At 47.0% G+C, this 22391-nt stretch overlaps 1 protein-coding gene, 1 long non-coding RNA gene and 1 other non-coding gene across 4 annotated transcripts in view; 1 reads left to right on the forward strand and 2 right to left on the reverse strand.

The window, feature by feature from the left end:
* The first annotated feature begins 8771 nt into the window (after positions 1 to 8771).
* On the forward strand, positions 8772 to 11653 carry LOC135807086 (uncharacterized). The gene is made up of 2 exons (XR_010551445.1): positions 8772 to 9127; positions 11110 to 11653. It is a non-coding gene; the product is annotated as an uncharacterized LOC135807086 (long non-coding RNA).
* Positions 11654 to 14483: 2830 nt separating this feature from the next.
* Positions 14484 to 22391, reverse strand: part of LOC135805182 (zinc finger CCCH domain-containing protein 13-like) — a 39372-nt gene continuing 31464 nt past the window's right edge. For both annotated transcript variants that reach the window (XM_065319186.1, XM_065319185.1), the window contains exons 29-35: positions 21793 to 21886; positions 19144 to 19178; positions 18405 to 18496; positions 16853 to 17143; positions 16421 to 16523; positions 15714 to 15789; positions 14484 to 14910 (exon numbers count right to left, since the gene is read on the reverse strand). In XM_065319186.1, the coding sequence (XP_065175258.1) occupies positions 14838 to 14910; positions 15714 to 15789; positions 16421 to 16523; positions 16853 to 17143; positions 18405 to 18496; positions 19144 to 19178; positions 21793 to 21886 (764 nt within the window). In that variant the 3' untranslated portion in view covers positions 14484 to 14837. The remainder of the gene's footprint in view (positions 14911 to 15713; positions 15790 to 16420; positions 16524 to 16852; positions 17144 to 18404; positions 18497 to 19143; positions 19179 to 21792; positions 21887 to 22391) is intronic.
* Positions 19938 to 20009, reverse strand: Trnac-gca (transfer RNA cysteine (anticodon GCA)). Its single transcript has one exon. It is a non-coding gene; the product is annotated as a tRNA-Cys (tRNA).

A 22391-nucleotide genomic window follows, 5' to 3' on the forward strand; every position in this document is an offset into this window, starting at 1 on the left:
TATGACCTTTCGGACTGGACTGGACTGAACTATTCCAAATTTAACAACGAGGGGTTACGGGTGCGAGTCAACCCCTTGGCCCTGTGACACAGATTTCTGTGCCGTGTCACCTCCCTAGTTTGAGTACGACTCCCTAGATCCCTGCTGGGTACGGAATATCTCTTAGAGGCCCGATAGAGGAGCTCTCAACAGAGCGTGAAGGCAACTCTATTGCTCCTGCTGAGTGGTTATTTTCTTCGTTTGGACAGAGAAGGCTTCAAGCTTTCCAAAGAGCCCAAGATCATCAAATTCCGTTCCTGGTGAGTGAAGTTAGAATTTTTTCAAATCACGGGTCTGCTCATGCAGGGCAACAGAGGGAGAGGCTCAGAGAGCGACTGGGAATTCATGGGATTCAGGCCGGGGTGGAAAAGGATAAAATAATTCATTGTCCTTGCTCTTTTGCTCTTGCCTGTACTGTATTCCACCTGAAGAGAAGGCTTGAATCAAGAGTTAGTAGGGGGGGGGGGGGGTATCATGGTTATATTATACTCTTGCTTGAATGTATGTCAGCTCGTGGATTACTAAAAGACAAAGTTATTATTTTCAGAAGAATGTTGCTGTTGAGGAACCTAAGTGTGTGCTCCTTCTAAATGTTATACATGTACATGTAACTTCTCAAAGTACACAGTCATATGAAATGGCGAAGTAATAACCAATTCAGACTTTTCCCGTTTGTGTCTTTCCCTCAAACCAGTGAATAATAACCAAGTATTAAAAATAACTTGATCTTGATGATCAAAGTGAGTTCCAGCAGTTTGTAACGGTTACACCATGTACCAGCGAGATCACGCTTTTACGACCATTATACAGTACATTACTTCAGTGTCAAGTTCATGACGATCTTGAGACTTGAAAGTTGATTGTTTGGTTGTGTAACTTCAACTAACTTGTGAGTGCCTACTAGAACTGTTGTTGACAGCTCAACTTGAAGGCGGGGAGTACCGGAGTAGCACAAATTGACAATGAACAGACAAGAGTATAATAATGTATTCTTGACACTACACCTCATGTAAAACCATGAGCCCATGCGACCGTGGACGGTGGAGTTACCTTGAGCACATCCCAGATCATGAAGCCTGGCGGCCTCATGCACTCTTCCTGGACTGGTTGATCCTGAATGTAGGATTGCTTGGAGCGAATAGCACAACATCATGACTTGTTGCGGTTGTCAGTGGGTGGCTGCTGGCCGCCTGCTGAGTGTTGTTAGCCAATAAGACTTACCGGTACTGATGAAAGTCATAACCACGCAAGAGTTCATAACGGTTAACCCCATGGACTCCTGTCATAACCAATGATTACTAGTGTGTAACTCGCGTGACTTTCTACTAGTATCTGATCAGCTGACTGATCTGACTGAAGTGAAGATTGTGTAAGTGTATATCACTGTTGAGGCATCCGATGGTAAATAAAAATACTACTACTAGTACTAGTAGATCTACTACTACTTCTACTAAGTAAGTATTCCGCACCAGCCTGTGCATGTGACCAGGCGTAGGAGCTGCAGGAAGCGTGGCTAGCAGTAGCATGCTAGCACTATAGATATAGCAGGGAGGAGCACTGATATTAATACAAAAATTAATCATACAATGTCATGTTGGTTGACACTTGATAGCATGTTACAAGGCGGAGGACGCACTGTGTTCGGAAACAGTGGCCCTTTACTGCTGTCAAGTGTCAACCAACAACACGTTTTCAACAAAACATGGCTTTAAAAAATATCTACAATATCAAAATCATACATGTACGAGATCCGAGCTCTGGTGTGGGAGCAAACATGCACCTTTCATACACGTTGTTGTTGTTGTTTATTTATTTTACATCGCGTGTCAAACGGGCAGTTCTGCCCATCATGAAAGCGATGACACGTACTCTGTCTGTAGTTTACTTACTACTCCCTAGTGGCTAGTGTCTAAAACGCCGGCATGGCAGAATCTTGACTACAGTCATGTACATGTGCATGGCTATGCCTGAAGAAGGGCTAAGGCTTCCTCAGAATCCTGCATCGCAGCTTCACCTCTGAAAATAAGGAATTCGAGTACCGGGTGGACACACCCATTCCCATAAAGCTGCACATCGCTGCATATCCGTGGAATATGGCGGCTGCCTAAGCCTGCCTGCATAATAACTTCCATAAGTAAAACGTCAGCTACGCGGCCAAGTGCGCCTCCGAGCCTGCAACGCAGAGCAAAACTACTTCTTTCCCTTCTATTTTGCTACCCTTCCCATGATTGATACTGGCTTCTGCTTTTCTCGCGTACGGGAAACCCATCGCGCGACCGTCGCGCGATGGGTTTCCCGTACGCGAAATAGTTGAGCTCAGATCAACTTTGTCGCGACGCGTTTCCCGTACGCGACATGAAGTATAAATCGGGCTTTGCCCTTTTGGTCTGCGATACAAAATAAAATCTCGACAGCTACAACAACAACAAACAATCCTGCTGGTTCTGGTCCATCTTCTATTCACAGTGCATCATGTTCATGTACAATGTACATATACTTAGTACATTCATAGATACATGCCCTGCAGGCTGTTGTCATTGGATGGTGAATGAATACAAAAATAAGTTCATTACTTTTTTAATACACTCATGTAATTCGAGGGATGTGCATGTGAGAACTAACAAGACGTTAGCAAAAAGTCTCGAATTTCAGCTACTTTCACCTACATTATTAGGCCTCGACCAAAATATGCTTGCGCATATTTCCGCATATTTTGTGAGACAGTTCAAGTATATGGCATATTGAGCGACAAGGGGAATATTGGAATGAAGCCAGCATATATTCACGGAGAGAAGCTAAATCCGCCTTCGTATCCACTACCGCACAAGGCGACGTAACTGGTGTCCCGCAGCGAAACCTGTACAAGTTAATGAAATCACTGCGGTCGTCCCCGAAAAAGGAGCTTCCACCTATTTCAGCGAACGAAACAGTGGCTAGATCAGATGGAGAAAAGGCGGAAGCGTTTAACAATTTTTTCATTTCGGAAAGCCAGAAGTCCGTCTCCGGACCAACTGAAGCCGTGTCAGAGATTGGCGTGTCGCGCATCATCGGAAGCGAACTGAAGGAAATCATCACCACAGGAGGAGGTCAGAAAACTCCTTTCCGCTCTTGATTTCCGGAAGTCGGCTGGGTACGATGGCATCCCGACGAAATTGCTCAAGATCACTGCAGACGAAATATCGTGCTCCCTCGCAACACTTTTCAACGAGTCCTTCTCGCGAGGCGAGCAGCCACAGGACTGGCGCGACGCCACTATCAGTCCTCTACACAAGAAAGCCTCTCGTGCAGAGGTCACCAATTATAGGCCAATCTCGCTCCTAAGCGTTGTCAGCAAGGTTCAGGAGAGGATTGTTCACCAACGCCTCTACACCCACATTGAGCCCCACCTACCGGCCGACCAATCTGGATTTCGATCTAAGGATAGTACTGAACTACAGCTCTCCCGCCTAGTGCATGAGATTTCCGCCAGCCGAGATTCCGGTCAGGCAGTGTCAGCATGCTTCTTTGACTTATCAAAGGCTTTTGACCGAGTCTGGCATGCTGGCCTCCTGGCCAAACTCGAGCACCTTGGTGTCCGTGGCATTGCCCTTACCTGGCTCACAAGCTACCTGACTCGCCGCCGACAACGCGTCAAGGTTGGCTCCGCTTTGTCATCATGGAAATCCATTCCAGCTGGAGTACCCCAGGGCTCTGTCCTGGGGCCTCTTCTTTTCCTGGTGTACACGATCGACCTCCCCCCAGCATGTACAAACTCTCACACTAAATGCAGCCAGTTCGCCGATGACACGGCACTCATCACGACGCATTACACGAGGGATTTGTCAGCTGCATTCCTCCAACGTGCCGTGGACGCAGCAGGACGATGGTTGAAGGATTGGCATCTCCTCGTCAACGCCACGAAAACCGTCGTCCTTTCCTTCCAACCCCAACACACCATCCACATCACGCTCCGCTCGACTCGGCTGCAGCAGGTCCACCAACATAGGCACCTTGGTGTTACACTCCAAGACAATATGCGATGGACCCAACACATCATAGAAGCCACCAACAAAGCCAAAAAACTACTACACCAACTCCACAAGACACGTGGCACAATGAACGCTTCCAGCCTATTGTTAATATACACGACCTACATCCGACCCGTTCTCGAATATGGCAGCCTTGCCCTCTCCAACACCACACTGCAACAGCGGGACACACTGGAGAGAATTCAACGCCGTGCTATACGCATCTGCTTTCGGATTCCCCTCTTTGCACCAGTTCACCACAGCTCCCTCCTCCATCACGCAAAGCTCCCCACCCTTAGCTCACGACTCCTTGTTAAACAAGCCCTACTAGCATGGGACATCCACCACCAAACCTCCCCACCACACCTGCAACAACCACATCTTGCACCACAACGTCAACACCAACCATACACCCTTCGACAGACAAGGACCTACTCCATCGGACACGCACACACGAACAGGCACCGAGATTCCCCTATCAACAGTGCCCTCACCCTCTACAACTCACTCCCTATCGACATCACAACCCAACCTCGTAGAAATTCTTTCCGAAACAATGCATCCAGTCTTCTTTTGAGCAGTACCTGTTCCTGCTCCGCGCATCCCCCTGGTTTCTGATACCTCGAACGTGTACTTAATTGGTTCTCTTCTCTAAGAACTAGAAACTCGCTCTTACTCCCTAAGTGTAACTCATCCACTCTTTTGCGCTCCCCTCTCTTTATTGCTTATTCTGTTTGGCTCACTCTACCCAGAGAAGTTAAGGATCTGACCTCACTCCGCCTGTTTTTAAAAGATCCGTGCCGCCCCTTATTTACTACGACATAAATAGCTCATTATCCACATGTCCTTTGCGTCTCTGTGTTTTTCACTGTTTTTATTTGACATTATCTTTCTAATACGGAGTTGTTGTTGCTGTTCATTTTGCTACTCTTTCTTTTTCCCTCCCCTTACTTTTATTTATCGCCGTGGTTGGCAATCACCCACATTGGCCGGTGTTTCCACCGAGTCTTGAGATGTTGTAATAAATATATATATAAATATTCCAAGGTTGTAATTTTACTGAAATGATCTACACTTTCTGTTTATGTCGAGCATATTTTGGCATATCTTTTTGCATATCTTGCTAAGCCTTTGGCATAATATGGCCGTTTTCCCTGATATGCGACGAGCATAATATGCTCTTTTTTTAGCATATTAATTTTGGTCGAGGCCTAACCTACATGTATGACCTAGAAACCTCTAGAGCTCTGCCAGCCAGCAGTGGTTGTTGTTGTTGTTTGTTTATTTAGAGTCGAAGAACAAACGGGCAAATTTGCCTAATTACATTGTACATGTACATGATATCGACTTAAAAGGAGAATAAAGTATAAAAGGCAATGAATAAAACTAATTATGCACTCATGAGTCATAACCATGTACATGTACATGTACATGTATATGTATAAAACAAGTTTTATTCATTGCCGTTTTACGACTATTGTCTCCTCGTAGGTTATTGAAAGTATAAAAGGTCAGTGAACGTAATGATACTGAATAGAGTGGGTAATAAAGTATTAAAAGCCAGTCAGGCCAGTAAAGGAAATGATAATAAAGCGGGCAGTGGCGTTACTGAAAAGCAGCATGTGCTGGGAGGGATCGCATGAATCGATGGTACTGTGGGATTTTCCTGATGTTGGGCTGGAGCCTGTTCCACTGTGATACACATTGGAATGAGGCAGAGTGTAGGCCGGCGGATGTCTTAGTGACTGGAAATGTAAGTCCTCGATTTCCCTGACTACGCGTAGCACGGCCGGCATTGAGAGGACTGAACAGATCGGTAAACAATGTGCTGCATTTACCCTGAAGGCAGTGGTAGGCCACTGGGGCGGAGTTGACTCCCTGCCTCGTCACCTACCTGGGGTGCTTAGCAATCCAGATCACGACGGGTCATTACGGCTACTACAGTTTTGTAGTATTAGTAGTTGGCATCAAGAGGGGGAGGGAGGGGAGGGGGGGGGGGGCGCTATGGTCCTATGGACTCTTGTCATCATGTATACATGTATCAAATACATCGTAGATTCTTGCGGCTTGCCACTACTAGACTACGTACTCGGCACTATTACTAGTATTACTATGGGCGGTCCAGACCAAACTCTCTACGGTCTCCTATCGGCCACTCTTGAAGAACTCCCTGATCGTGTGTCATGACATGACGACTTCACCCAAGCATCGCCGGAAGTGGTCCTGAGGCGCATTTTCGCTGATGGCTTTGCATCTCGGTTGATCCTCTGCGGTTTGCTTGGACTGCATGCATTGGTTTTCGGAATCCCTGCAACAGTGTCATTTTGTAGTTACTATACTACTACTAGTTAGGACACTCGTGTGTTGCCATCAAGCCTGAATCAAGCCATGCATTCAAGGTAACAATTATTTAAAATGATAATCCTACACTGCAGGCCTGGCCTGTTGGCAGCGTTATGTGCGTCAACTACTAGTACACACAGAGGCGTAGACGTGTGGTGGTGATTTACACTGAATTATGACCTGTACACCAGGTACACCAGTGCCGTGGTACACGTACTCTGAGTCTGAGTGTAGGCTGAGGTTACATATACTCGCTCCGTCTACATTATGACGTGATGCGCCGACTAAGATAGTTCAGCCAGGTAACTATTATTGGGCATGAGCAACTCTCATATGACTCGCTCATGCAGTGCTGCCCTCTCTGCCCCTCACTGGCCTCAGTCCTCACGGCCCCTCACAGGCTCACTGCAGGTCTGGAGACAGTGGAGTCCATCTAGCTCTAGCTCTCTAGTCTAGTCTAGTCTAGCATGGACCCTGTCCCTGGTCTTACAGTAGCAGAAAGATCTGTGTGCTCGGTCTTTACCTGGTAGTGGTACCTAGCCCCAAGCTCTGCCCGGCTACAAATGTAGGCCCTGGCCTGGGTAAATCTACAATCGTGTTTTGGGCTACATTGTAGTCACTTGTTGGGGATGGAGGGCAAACTCGTTGTGTCCGCTGACGTCGTTTAACTGCGATTCACTTACCGGTATTCCCATTAGTATTACTGTCATGGTAGTACAATCATGTAGTTTGCTTTCCTCATAGTCATACTCGCAGAGTCGCAGGCCTTGCACTTGACTTCGTGCCTCATACTCGCAGAGTCGCAGGCCTTGCACTTGACTTCGTGTCGGTGACTGACCAGTGATCACAGGTTAAAAGCTGACGATAATACGGTTACCGGCAAAAGGACTCTGATGACCCCGACTGGCCGGAGGCTATCACCTACATGTACATGTACATGACTGTATACCGCGGAGATTTCCCGGCTAATGATGAGACGATCCCTGGCTACGTACTGGAAATAGAGGAAACAGAAAGAGGGAACGAAGGAATGATGTGAATCGTGCACGGTTAATAATAATAATCTTTATTTCAGGATTACCCAAAGGCTAACGCCTATCTGGGGGATTGATGAGAAAGAACTTCAAAGAAGAGCAGGTATACTACTGTACGGATACAGCTGGTACTGGTACAATGTAGTTGGTGGGAAGCCTCACGTCAAGAGGCATCGACTGATTAAAAAAATCACGGTTCGCGTGAGACTCGGCTGGAAACCGAGTTTTCCGCATCCGTAGGAACGCCACCACCCTTCAAGGATCAAGGCGCAGATGCAGCTCCTAAAGCGGTGGGAGGTGAGTAGATCAGCTCTGAGCTCACCAGAAAGTGGTCAAAGACCGAAAATCCCATTCACTGCATCCATGTTCTCCTCGTGCCAGGCCACTGATAGACGCATGATAATCATGAGATTCATGACGCCAACTTGCCAAGCCTGGGAGATCAGCTCACCATCTGCATGCGGTATAATCGGAAACTGAAACTGAAACTTGAGGACGTGCCAGTACGGCGGATATTCCGACTTCGGCTAAAGCCTGTGGAGAATCATAAAATATTGGAAAGGCTTCCTGTCTGAAGCCTTTCCATACTGGTACTCGATGTTCCAGTTTTGTGACACGAGAATGGCACGAGAATTAGTGTACCGCTGAGTGTACCGCTATACACGTGGTCGACACGTAGTCGACACTTTGTTGATACTTTTTTGACACGTGACCCCGTCAACGGTCTGCTTTGTGCCAATGCCACTCGGTAAACGCCGATGTCGCGTACGACAAAGACGACTATCCCGTACGCGAAATAGTTGAGAATTGCATGACGTGGACCTGACGGCAAGGACAACTGCGAGGAGGCCCCTTTCGGTACCCCTGACGGGAAGGAGAACTGCAGAAGTCGACGAAGTCGAACGAGGAGGCCCCTTTTCCGTACCCCATACTGCAAAGTGCCATTGATGGATACCTTTTGCACCTGGAACGACCCCTTAAACGCTGTCGCGGCGACTATCCCGTACGGGAAATAGTTGAGAACTGCTGACGTGGACCTTTTGCACCTGGAACGGCCCCGTAAACGCTGTCGTGTCGGCGGAGTGAATGTGCAGGGTACTAGGGTGAAAAGAATTGCTGCAAAGACGTCCCCTCTACTAGGCTCTAGGCCTTTGCCTTTGGAGACATCGTCGGCGAACTGAATGCGCAGGGCGAAAAGAATTGCTGCAAAGACGTCCGCTCTAGGCCTTTGGAGACATCGTGGGAACTCCTTCCGGTACTATACAAACTGCTGACAGGGCGTGGACATGTACTTGGAGAGCCATGGTGGGACTTCATGTACATGGATACATGGTGGGAATTCCTTCCGGCACCCCCGTACCGCAAAGCCAATGGTGGGGAAGGAGAAGTGCAGACGTGCAGGAAGACGAACGAGGAGGAACCAGGACGAGCGAGCAATGGCAGGACTAGCTGGACCGTAAGTAATAGCTGAATTGTGCATGACAACTTGACATCCATGCGGCACTCGCCACTTGCCACTGCATATTTCTTGTCCACTAACAATGTCTCTCCTCTGCCCCCTGTGTGTCCACGGCCCTGTTGCTGAATTGGCCCGATGAATCGAATGTCTTCCGCAACTGGAATGGCCCCGTGAACGCTGTCGCGTCGGCGACTGAATGCGCAGGAGGGAAAATATTGCTGCGAAGACGTCTCCTCTAGACGACGGTAAGGCACCCCATTGATATGTTGCCAGTGTGTGCCAGGGTATCGCGCGATGGTGAATGAGGAATGAGGAAGGGTACGGTGGGACTGTAGACCTGTTACCTTCTACTAACACGTTATCAGGTGGAGAGTGTCTTGTACTCACGTTATCAGGTCGAGAGCGTATTGTAGTCACTCTCTCTATTCCTGCACTTCATTACGTTTAAGGTGTACGTATAACTTCTCAAAAAAATGTAATGGTCTACAGTCGTGTCGGAAGGGTACGGTGGGACTGTAGACATGTTACCTTCTAACCAGGCCAGGGAGTCGTAAAATACCACTCCCTGCTTCTAACGCGTTATCAGGTGGAGAGTGTCTTGTACAGTAAATATCGGATATATTAAACGTGCCCCTTTGATTTTCGAAAATTTATCACTATATCCGGTGCATCACTATAGCCGATTTGCATGTTTGACCGACACATGGCACATGACTGCACATGAAATGATGCGTACACGCTGGAAAAAGCATGCTGAAAGTGCATGCATGCTCCGCGGACTGAGTACCGGTGCATGACACAGAGCAGTGCATGGCAGTGCAGTACGAGTACAGACTGTACATGTACATGTACTAATACTTCGATACATCATGTGGCATGGCTGCTTCTTCAGCGTGTTCTCCAAAAAAAAGCCTGATCCGTACTCGCGTACTCCGTGTCCAACGAGTTGCGTAGAGCCAGACATGAGTGGCTGTGTACGTGAGTTGGCAACATCATCGTGAGAGGCAACACAGCCAGAAACGGACAAAAAGCGTGCAGAAAGATACAGAAAAGGACAATACCATACAAAGGGAGCGAGAGGTAGCGCAGCCAGAAAAGGACACGTGCATACAGAAACGGACAAGAGCATACAAAGGGAGCACATTGCAAGGGGTAGCACAGCCAGAAACGGACATGTGTGTGCAGTTAAAATAATGGGTTGGTGCAAAAAGAGATCATGAGTACGTCGAAAAAAACAATTGTTTTGTGATCATCACTCTTGATCATTATATGCGATATTTTCCTGTACATTTGATATGGTTTGCTTCCTGAAGTCCATCACAATAAGCGATATATCGGTATAGCCGATAATAGTGTATATAGTGATATTTTAGCTGTATTTTTTCTGATTTGATTTTGATTTTGACATGTTCTATCACTATATATATATAACCGGTATATCATTATATCCGGTCACTTTATAAACGATACTTACTGTACTCACGTTATCACTATATCAGGTCGAGAGCGTATTGTAGTCACTCTCTCTATTCCTGTACTTCATTACGTTTCAGGTGTACGTATAACTTTTCCAAAAAATTTAATGGTTCACGTCTTCAGATAGAGAGCGTATTGCACCCACTGTCTAGTCTCTGTAGTGCATTGAGATTTTGTTGATCGAACATGAAATGGATACACAGACAAAGCCAGGCCAAGTACATGGCGAGATGTCGCCAGAAGAACGTCTTCAGGTAGAGAGCGTATTGCACCCACTGTCTAGTCGATTTTGGGGATCGCACATGAAATGGATACACAGACAAAGCAGGCCAAGTACATGAGAGAGAGGACGATGTGCGGATCGACACGGCCTGCGGGTACTTCATTAAAGTTACCCGTGACATAACTAGGATAAAAGTTAATCACTGCAAAAACATTGCCAAGTATGTGAGCACTTTGGACTTGACAGAAGAGTGCACGGGCGACGTTGACAAAACATACTGCGGTGACTGTCACTATCATGACAGCAGGGCACATCGCATGCAGCATCGCAGATCGTGTCGAATTGCGCATCATAATATTGCAAAATTGCTCCTGTGCACGCAAGTGGATTTCATTGCACTTCTCAGTTTGGGAAATGCTCGATTATGACAATTCTCCGTGTGAGTGCACTAGCCCTGAACAGACATGGGTGTCTCATAGCCTACCTCACGACCTTCTGCTTCCTTTCTTCATCACTTGTATCTTGCAGGTATATCATCCCGTGACGACCACATTGAAGTCTGAATTTGAAGTGTGAAGATGCTTCAGCAACCACATCGTACTTTTCCATTGCTTTCATTGTGCTTCTACTGTGCATGTGTGTAACTTGTGGGGTAAACATGTGATGACATTGTAAACTGGCGACACGGTCAGATGTTCATGCGTCTAACGTACACCTGCATGTTATGCATTGAAAGGGGTTTGCCACTTGCGATCCTGGGACGAGTATCAGGTCCGCTTTGTCCTGTGTGGGCTGTATCAGATTGCTGTTCACTTCTCTATCTGTTGGATATGTGACTTTCTGCGAGTTTCTGGTGTATGATGGCCACGTCCTTGCTTGTCACTTTGTATGATATTACATTCTGTATTCGCTGCTTCCATGGCATGGTCTGCAAACTGCAATCCTTGGGCAAATGTCATGTTTGCTATGTTGTGCTTTGGCCGTCAGCTTGTCTACACGCTGTAGTTGAATTATTTTTGTTTCACAACTGACTTCCTCAAGTACGGTGGCCACTGCTTTGCATGGCATTATACATGAAGAATTTCCTGTTTGTGTCGTGTGCATGTGCGTATGTGTGCGTGGCCACGTGTGTGTGCCGTGTGCATACACATGTTTGTGTATCTGTGTGCGGGGTAGCGAGGCGGGGAGGGCTGGTATGTATCAGTGTGTTATTGCAGTCGCATGGCTACATACAGTACATCGCGCGCGTGGTCAACATGTTTACCTTCGGGGTTGGGGTGGGGAGGGAACGGAAAAAGAGCTGAAATTATCCATATAAAAATCGCTCTGTGAGCGGTTCTGAAAAACCTTTACTGGTACTGCCCCGTCGTAAAAGTAAGAAATTAGAACTGGCCCATTGTCCCCCCAAATGCGAACTGATCCACCTAAATCGCGAATGACGGGACCCGAACGCACCAGTAGCACGAGGTTCCTACCTGTGGATGCAGATGGGGACGTTTAGTTGGTCCGGACCATAGGCCATGTACTGTACTAGCGGTAGGCTTCCCTATCAAAATAATAAATTCTACTGCTACTACTGGTGTTACCCTATGATAATTGCCGTGATCCTGTGCCCTCCCGACCTCGTGCTACTGGTGCGTTCGGGTCCCGTCATTCGCGATTTAGGTGGATCAGTTCGCATTTGGGGGGACAATGGGCCAGTTCTAATTTCTTACTTTTACGACGGGGCAGTACCAGTAAAGGTTTTTCAGAACCGCTCACAGAGCGATTTTTATATGGATAATACTTATTATACATATTATACAAAGTAAAGGCTGTGAAGCTGTACTGATGGAGGCGGCGGCCATAATCTACTGCGGTTCCCTGCCAAGCACACTCGACCAAGCCTGTTTCACATTGGGTGCCAAACGGCCACAGGGCACCGTCGGTAGTCCATAATCTTCCTCTGGACTTCGCACATGTCGCATGGGCTGACACCGCTTCTGGTCGAAAGCAAGCAACTACAAGTACAAGCAAGCAAGCAACTACACTCTACAGTCAGTTTACATGATAGTGCTTGCTTCTACAATACTACATGTAGTACTGTGTCTGTGCTGGACAAACCATGGTATAGCCTTAGGTATTCCAGTACAACAATAATTACAATGCCCCCACGCTGTGTGACTTTTTTCGTAAGTAACCCAGCACAATGCCCCGCATGTGGAGCATTGTTTACAAACCCAGCACGATGCCCTCGCACCGGGACTTTCAATACATGCGGCAAGAGTCAAGGCAAGGTGCAGGTGTCCATGAGTCCATTACTGTCCGTGTCTGTCCTGCTATGTAGCTTCTTTGCCTTTGGTCTGGACTCTACCGTCTCAAGCATTACATGCACGAACGATTACGCACGTCACGTGTGCAATCAATGCCAATCATGCAGGCGCTCGCCGTGCGGCCTCCGCATTACCATGATTACTGAGTCCATGGTTTTGTTGCAAGTACATGTACACATGTACACAGTCAGTACACAGTCATGTAGATGCAAGGAGTTGGCAAACAAACGCAGTGTATACAATGTCATGTACATGCGGGTGGGGAAAGGAGGTCGGATCGGACATAACTGTCCTGTACTGTAGAGCACTGTTGATAGGATCAAGAAGCCATAATATTCACTCTGGATACGCCGGGAATTGCCGGCTGGTTAGCGTTTGGTGTCTGTATGTTGGTGGTTATTGTCATGGGCGGCACTTCTTTTCATTTCGCGACGGTCTTACACTGTACTTAGATAGTAACTGTTGCAGTCGAGTCACGATGAGGCGGTGACCTCATTGGGCCAAGCTATCTGCAGTATTGAATATGGACAGCTGCCAATCTCCGACCCAGGACATTCCTTTTTTACAGTGACTTAAAGGCTAAAGAGTAACTTATTATACCAAAGGTGTCATCAAGAGTCCATTTAACCCCTGGTGCTATGGACTCCTGGTGTCATCCGTGACTTGTGGAGCAAACCGGGAAGAGCGCTCGACCGCAACGAGGAAAGCCGTAGGATGGGTAGACTTAGTTTGCATGAACTTCATGATGCATGTGCCGGCAGATGTACCCGACGGGCCACTTTGATATGACCAGCATCTACTAGACTTGCAGTTGAGAAGAGCCATTCGTTCCATGATATTATTGCTACAGCACTCTCCTTATCCGCATTGGCATCTCTGCTGGACTCCTTCTCTTCTTCATTTCCACCGTTGTACACTGTACATGATGTAACGTTATTTCCCCTGCACTCGTGCTGAAGCCAGAAGGTGGATCTGAAGCAAAGGGCTGGCGTATACCATAGCCACGGTGCTATCATGAGTAGCTATGTAAGCTACTGTCGCCTGTCCAAACTAAATCAGAATCATGGGAACAGTCACGGTCCTGGGGGCAAGCACTGAGGAACACAGCCATGCATTGCTCACGAGGGTGGTGCCCACACCGGAGTTACATGTACGAAGTAGTGGCTAGCTGGTCCACACACAAAAACAAACACTTGCATGAGCCATGCTGCTGATGCACGAAGCATTAGCCCTGAGCCAGCTGCTTGGCCGAGTTTGCCTTCATGTCTGTGTGTACCTGTAACTAAGTTACAGTTGCTTGGCTGTCCTTTTCAATGTGTGTGTGTGTGTGTTGTCACGGCGAAACTTTCTTCTTGGCCAGGGTCGACGGGTTCCGCAAAAAAAACTCGCATGCATACATCCACACACGTGCGAACACACACATACACACACACACACACACACACACACACACACACACACACACAAACACAAACACACACACCTCAGACCTCAGACCTGCTCATCGCGGAAGCGATGATAGCGAACAGCACACAGACAACCAGACACAGACACAGACACACACACATAACACACACGTGCAGACACATACACAGTTGCACAGCACGATGCCGTAATTGTTATTATGAGTATTTGTGTGTTGCACCGACATGTGAACAAGAGCAGGGGCTGAAGGCAATCAACAAACTCAGAGCGTGTACGACATCATCAGCGGCATCATCAGCGAGATGTATCACGTACCACCCTAGAACAGCGCCATTGCAATTAAAATAGTCCTCAAATTCTACACACAATACATGTAGATCTGTATACGTGCATGTAGTTCTGCGTATGATTCAAGTCTGGGTCAAGTCCGTACGGCAGTCAGGTGGTTAGTTCATCCGTGACAACCAATCAGCGCATAGAGCATGGCGACCACAGCTACTGGGTCTCTCTGGACGCTGCCTAATATAGAGTGCCGGTCGATGTTGGTCTGAAGGTGGTCTCCGTCCTCAAACTCACCGATGGTGACGGCGCCCTGTCAGTATAGTACAAAAGCCGGATAGCACACTTCAGTATGATTGCTGAGTAGGCACGGGATCAACAGTTGACATACATGTACACCTAGAGCTGGTAGACACGTCCCAAAGTGCACTTTGAACCGTCTCTTATCCCTTATTCACTAGTTGGGAATGGAAAAGGGAAAAGTCTGAAGACAAAATTGACTGTCACCGCCAGGACTGGAGCCAGGGACCTTCGCTTGAGGCCAGCGATGCTCTAACCACTGAGCTATGGTGTAGCTGTCATCCCAGCAGACCGTTCAACATTCTCTTCAGATTTCGAAACTCACGCTTCCTGTGAAGCTACACAGGCTGGTAGGACGCAGCCCGGACTGTCTCTCTTCCTCAATGGCATGCTCATACATTCGAGTTCTCTACTTCTTGTAAACTGCCATGATTGCTAGGCAGGAGATTGCTGCTTGCATGAATGGTTGATCTCAGTCCTGATCTCAGTCCTGACAAGTGTCTAGCATACATACACATACCAGGGGCGTCGGAAGGAGTTTAACATTGGTGCGGCGAAAGTGTGAGAGGGGGGTCCTCCCCGGGAAATTTTTGAAAATTGGGCCTAAAAAGCCATATAGAATAATAAAAAGAATATACATGCTGATGATACACCGCATTGTCGATGTAAAACATGGTACCTGTACAAGAGTCGAAAAGCCACCAACAAGGTTGAAATGTAAAAAAATAAATTAAAAAAATCGAAAATTATTGGTGCGGCTTTGGCCGCACCTGCCGCACCGGTTCCGACGCCCCTGCATACCGGTAGCTAACTTGCCTGTCTAGAGGCGGCCTTCTTGCCACAAAATCATTCAAAATGTGGAGAGGATCGGCAACGCCATGTTGAATATCATCTGCAATGAAAACAGGATGCAAGCACACTTCCATACGCTTTGCTCCAAGCTAGTTGGACGAAGAAGGAGCTCTACTCTTAAGGGCATGAATAGCAGCAGGTCCCTGCCAATCCAGCACCAGTGCATGCATACGCTGGGACTCGATGAATGTGAGCGAATACAGTGGTTCTGAACAAACACATCACCAGTCTTGCATTTCTAAGCCTACGGAGTCCGTCACATGGGTGATACGTTAGGAACCTGACGATGTACGCGTATGCCTAATGTACTACTACTGCTAGTATGCAGTGACATGCAGTGACATGCAGTGATATATACCCGGAAACCGGCACATACACTTCCATGTTAGTACCTATATGTGAATGCAAAGTCAGGTCTTTCTGGCGAACACTTTTTATGGACTGGTGACCAGAACCATAGAAACCTCTGCTGGGGTTATGCTCCTACATGCAACATGTACAACTCTCATGGCGCTCCTCCTCTAACAGATGCTGATCAAGGGGTATTATGTGACTTATGTTTTCCCGGTGCGTATCGCCATCTGCATCTCTGTTCGCCAGCACACTGAGGGAGTGAGGGTACAGCGGAAAGAGATACAATGTCATGTAACTGTTAAGCTTTGCATCCTGACCTGCCGTGTCACGCAGCCGTCTCAGCCGGTCTTCGTTCTGCCGCTCAAGAAAGCCTGGCTGCAGCATACTGCGCGATGTAAGCGCATGCTCTTGAAGATGATCCTGTGAATAGAAGCGACATACATAACATACATAATGTGCATTTTATGTACATGTACACCACTGATCATCATCCCAGTGTAGGACAGTAGTAGTAGTAATGTGACAGAAATCGGTGGACTGGTGAGAATACCACTGAGGTCTCACATGATCATACGGCTCCTTGCCAGGTTCTCATCATGTCTTAAAACTTGAAGTCTGTGAAGACTGTGGGCACAATAATGTCATAATGCAGTGTAATGATGTCACAGCTATGCTAATGGATGACGTCACAGCTATGCCAATGTTTCATACTGGTGAGTCTGGCAGACAGTGGAGGCAAGCCGACTCACGTGATCTGCGTGGTGGAGGCTATCGGGCGATAGGCGAAGTTCATCGTCAATGTCCAGCCACGCTGCACTGCTACGCCATGTTCCAGGATCGGCACTACGCCGTTGCCTCTGTGCGCTGCGTTGCCTGGCCGCCTCCATTATGGGCACGTCACTGATGTCACCATTCTCATCCAGTGGCAGATGTAACGACTCACCGCCACCGATACCGATGCCATCACCGTCGTGATCCACAGGCATGAAGGCCGTTTCCGCAGCAATGGAATAGGTATCGTCCAGCATTCCGTCAATTCTCTACAGGAGAAATCACGTATCATCACATGAATGCATACATGTAGGGTAACAATCATGTGTACACAGTTGTACATGTACAAGTACATGTACGGAAATGCATGGTGCAGACATCTGGTTGGGTTATCATTTCAGTTCGTTCCCTCAACAGTACAAGTACATGTACTAGGTGTCGCAATTACCAAGATACAGTGCATGCAAAGTACTCCAGTACTCTTGTATTACCATGGCCAGAGCATTCCTATACACCATACACCACTTTACACCGAGGGCAGAACGATGTTTGCTTGTAGTAATTGTTACCTACGGGTAGCTTTTGTGCGAAACTCGGAGGTCCAACAAAACTGTATTTCGCAGCGATGTTATTCTCGGAGACCCTACTATTGGTCATATATGATTTTGGCCCTGGGGGAATAGCACCAAATAGCTAGTGTGGGAGCAACCAACTTCCTTGGGGGAATATCTTGAATAATAGAGAGGTTGCGCACAACAAAAATTCGTTAGATTTCGACCGTCCGGGTTCGAGTAACGAAAGTTGCTCCGAAGATCCGTCCAAACGCGACCGAAACAGAGCAGATCTACGAAAATATTTTGCATTACCTGGAGTACTAAAATACTGATATTTTACAACTCCCTGTCTTGACTCTTCGCACCCGCGCGGCCGCCGCGTCGACCCACTACGAAAAAGTTCACGCGTTGTGCGCAACCTCATGGTTTACGAATATTCGTTAGCTTTTTCGTTAAAATATTCGTTACGGCGCTACGGATTTTCGTTGTGCGCAACCTCTCTATTAATGAACACCCTGCCTTTGAGCTGTTTGAAGCTCTGGGCCGATATAAACATGCCTTGTTGCTCGGTAGAGTTCATTGCAATCGGTTCCACTTGCTACTTTGAGCTCCAGAGAGGATCAAAGCAGTTAGCTATGCAAAAGTAGAGCATGAATAAATGAAAACCTCGCTCTGCTTTCTGTGAGACTGAAAAGCTCTGGCTAGCGGGCATTGAGCACTGTGTGAGCGAGTGCTGAGCACTCTGTGAACAGAGGAACGGAACCAGTCTACTGTGCATTCCATGTTATTGATTGCCACCTTTCAATTGATATAATCACATGGTAACTAGTACCTTTTATACCAGTCACATGACTTGTATCTGATTAGCATGAAGTGCAGTTGCACACGAATTCATACTTCAAAAATACATGCATGTTCCGCAGTACAGCAGTTTTGTTTGTTTGTATTCTTCAGTAGAGTACAAAGGCAAGCTCACCGACTGATCAGACATGCCGGCAGCAGCCACATAATTGGATGCTGGGAACCGACGGTGGAGAGCACTCCTCGCCGGTGGCTCTTTGAGAAGCTCTGTACCGGGGCAGGAAGAACGCCAATCCAGTGCACAGAAGTTAAAATGTCATTTGCACCACTCACTGTCGGTAGCGCAATGCTACATGTATGGAATATGTCTGATCGTCTACTTCGACAAGTACTGAAAGATAACTCTTGATGTAGCCTTCAGGTTAATTACAAAAAAATGGTAACTGTTGGTAGAGAAACTGGGCAGCTAAATTAAGTCCTGATACGTACTACACTGTACAAGTATTTTTAAGGTTCTATCCAACAAACTCAAAGTTTGAACAGTATACAGTCAGACCTCGCATAACCACACACATCCGTTTTCCGCAAAAATATCCGGATAGGCGAGGGAACCGGATAATCGACCACACATACTGTATGTGTGCATGGCATAATGCTGTAAATCGGTAGCCAACAATTTTCTTCCGGATGGCGAGGGATCCGGATAAGCGAGGTCTGACTGTATTGAGTGACTGTACTTGTGTACGATTCATCCCTGTGCCTCCTTCCATAGTCCATCCATGCTTATGGCTACTTCCATAGTCAATACATCCCTATAAATAATTATAGCATAGCTATAGCATGGCCATGTGTAGCTGGCCACTGTGGGAATACCATGCTAGAACAGTTCAAAACTTGGCACTGCAATGCCGTACCTTTCTGGAAATGCTGAATGTCCTTGTGTTGCTGTCTGCATGAGTTGGGGAAGACAAAGACCACGATCAAGACACGGAGAAATATGAACATCACACCCGCTAGTCGACGTCTATTCTGACATGTTCTCCAAGCATGATCATGGGTAGCATACATGATATGATATCAGGCTGAATGCTGGCAAGCACGCTCCGTCCTCCGCCAACCGTTCTACTCCATCTCAGTGCAATGATAATTTCAAAGCAAGTTCTGAAATTTGGTGTGGGGAAGAGAGAGGGGGGGGGGGGGGGTGATGTAATGTTATTATCAAACAGGTGGTCCCTAATAATGCTTGCAAAAATGATAAACTGAGCTTGCTCCCAGACGCATCATGAATTCGGATGATGATGCTTAGTGTAAGAGCCTAGCCTGAGAGGGTTCTACACAGTGACATTTTGTAAGATTGGAACACGAAGACCTTGAAAAGTGAAAGTTCGTGATACAAACTTTCGGCAACTTTTAACCAAACAAGAGCTCGGCAACCAAAATTAGTCTCGTAGTCATCACCCGGCAGCATCACTGCAACACAGATTGGGGATCATTACGACGCCTGCATACGGTCATGCACTGACTGTGTGCATACGGCACTGTTCATACCCATTTCTTGTGCCCTGAGAAAACTTCCCACTTTCGCACAAGCTCCCAAAAAACGGAGCTTCATAGCCATCCTAGCCAGTCTCTGTTCAAACTACGAAACTTTGTTCATCATAACTTCTCTACTGTGTACAAAATATAAGGTTGTTAAAAAAAAGTAGGCAGGGCACACTCGGAGTTGAACCAAGGACCTCTCGATCTGCAGTCGAATGCTCTACCACTGAGCTATATGCCCCGAGGTGATTTCAGAGAATCTGCTTAGCATCTTTCTCCACATTGAAAATATAGATCTTGAACTGGCTCCCCGTTCTGCTTCAGCACTACAGTCCGTTTCAAAAAGATTAGCAATCTTGGCGATCGCCCGGGGAGTTTGCCGTCTTACCGTATGAGCGCTTGAGTGCTGGCTGGAAAAACTCACTGTGAACTCGAAGAAATATTCCGCGCGAAAGCATGAAAAATGACAACTCACTCACGACATCGGTACATGTACGTCTGGTTTACAACAAACGAGTTATTATTATTATTATTATTATTATTAATTCAACATCTCCTGGCTCGTCAGAAGACTGCCAATATATATGAGAAGTCGGGTGGTAGCCAACCACGGCGAACTGAATAATAAGGAGAGAAACAAAGAGAGTACTGCAAGGGGAGGCATGACGAAAATGGTGAGATTATTTAGGACGAAGAAGCTGAACGAAAATGGTGAGTTCTTCCTCGTATCGATATGGAGTCAGAGAGGACATGTCGAAAGTGTGGTAAATGTTGACAAGCGGGATGGGTCCCAATTCGTTTTGTGCCCAAATAGTTTCTTTGAGCTGCGATGCAATTTACTCTCACGATGTGACGAAAACTACATCGACACAGACCCATTCCCAAGGCCATGAAGCTTGGCAAAGCTATCCGTGTGACTTCGACGACATTTTGAGAAAAGCAGACGCCTGTGAAAGCTGATAGAAGACGGCGTTGACTCCTAAATATTACGGGTAATTCAAATAATTTGGCGATCTTGAAATACTAAAATAATTCTCAAAAAGGAATGGATCGATCGATGTGCCGTTGATTCAACAACATGTAGCTACAGCGCAATGACTTCCGTGTTCACATGGCGTGAACCAGTCAAGTGTCCGTAAGTTCGGCAGGAAACGCGAGCTCCAACAACAAGTCGTTTGGCGCAGCCACCTTCTTTGTCTTGTACTTTTTTGCAGATCTACCAAGCCAGCGTGATCACCAAAACAATGAAAAAAAGTTTGATTTGAAGATAGTTTGGGATTTGAACTCACAACTTCATGGTCAGCAGACAGCATTCATAACCACACGGCCAAAAAGGAAAGGATAAATCGTGGGTTTTGATAAAAAGTCGATACTGGCTTCCAGGGCAAATTGTAAACCATGGGAAAAGGCCGGAAACCTGGCCGAAATTCTAACTCCTTAACGGCTGGTCCAATTGTTCCGAAACCTTCACAGTACAATTTGCCGTGCCCTAACAAGCAATTTTATGTACTTTGTTGTCCAATTTTCAACTTTTCTGAGTGTTTCTTGCTACCACCACTCGGCAGCGAGATATTCTTGATTCCCTCGATATAACATAAAAATTATGTTATAACGGTCACAGTTAGCGAAGATTCTACAGTTTACATGATACATGCCCAGCCGAGCCTGTACAGTCACTCGGAAAAAAACAGAGCTGTCGGTTTGTGATGTGCGCTCTGATTTCTGAGCTAATTGCGTCCACAAGTAGAAACTAGAACACAATGTGCCTCTACTGGAAGGCCAAAAGACCAACAAATTATGTACTATTGAGGTAGGTGACATGCGGGTACGGAGAAATGTTATGTACTAACGGGGTTTATGTACTGACGAATTATGTACTAACCGACAAAATTTGTATGGAAGTGACCACGTTTCGTCCGGGACTTGAGATTTCTTATGTACTAACGGGGTTTATGTACTAACCGGACTCGTATTAACGGGGGACAACCTGTACTGGGAAAATGTGCACATCGGCCACCGCCTACCTGAGCAAGGCATTTTGCTGCCGGTCTATACTATCGGCTGAGGTCGGTGGCTCAGGATACTTGGACTTCAATTGATCTCGACCCATTGCTGCATCTAGATTGAAGTACACGAAGTTCACACAGACACAGTCACAGACACACACACACACAGACACACACACACACAGACACACACACGCACACACACGCACACACAGACACAGACACAGACAGACACAGACACACATACACACGCGCACACACGCAAACCGGGACACACCACACATGTAGGCAAAGAAAGCAGCTGAGAGAAAATCTACAGCTGCCCAGTGCACGCAGTATGCTCCATACTTCAGTATCTACACCTACGACCAAGGAGACTCCCCCAGCACAGGATCGGCGCCATGAAAAAGGCCAAGAACAGCACCAGACACGGCCCTCTACACTGCCAGTTGTATTTCTTTAGTTGAAACTTCAAACTGCCGTACGCGTACATGTATGAAGAAAGAGTGCATGCCCGGTGCATAACTAGCCGGCATAAGGTATACAATACAGTGCGGGTGTCACGGCAGAGTACAAGTATCAGGTTAGACAGCAGTGAAACGAGTCTCTGTGTACCC

This window comes from Sycon ciliatum, chromosome 1 (genome assembly GCF_964019385.1).
Source record: "Sycon ciliatum chromosome 1, ocSycCili1.1, whole genome shotgun sequence".
NCBI classification, from domain to species: domain Eukaryota; kingdom Metazoa; phylum Porifera; class Calcarea; order Leucosolenida; family Sycettidae; genus Sycon; species Sycon ciliatum.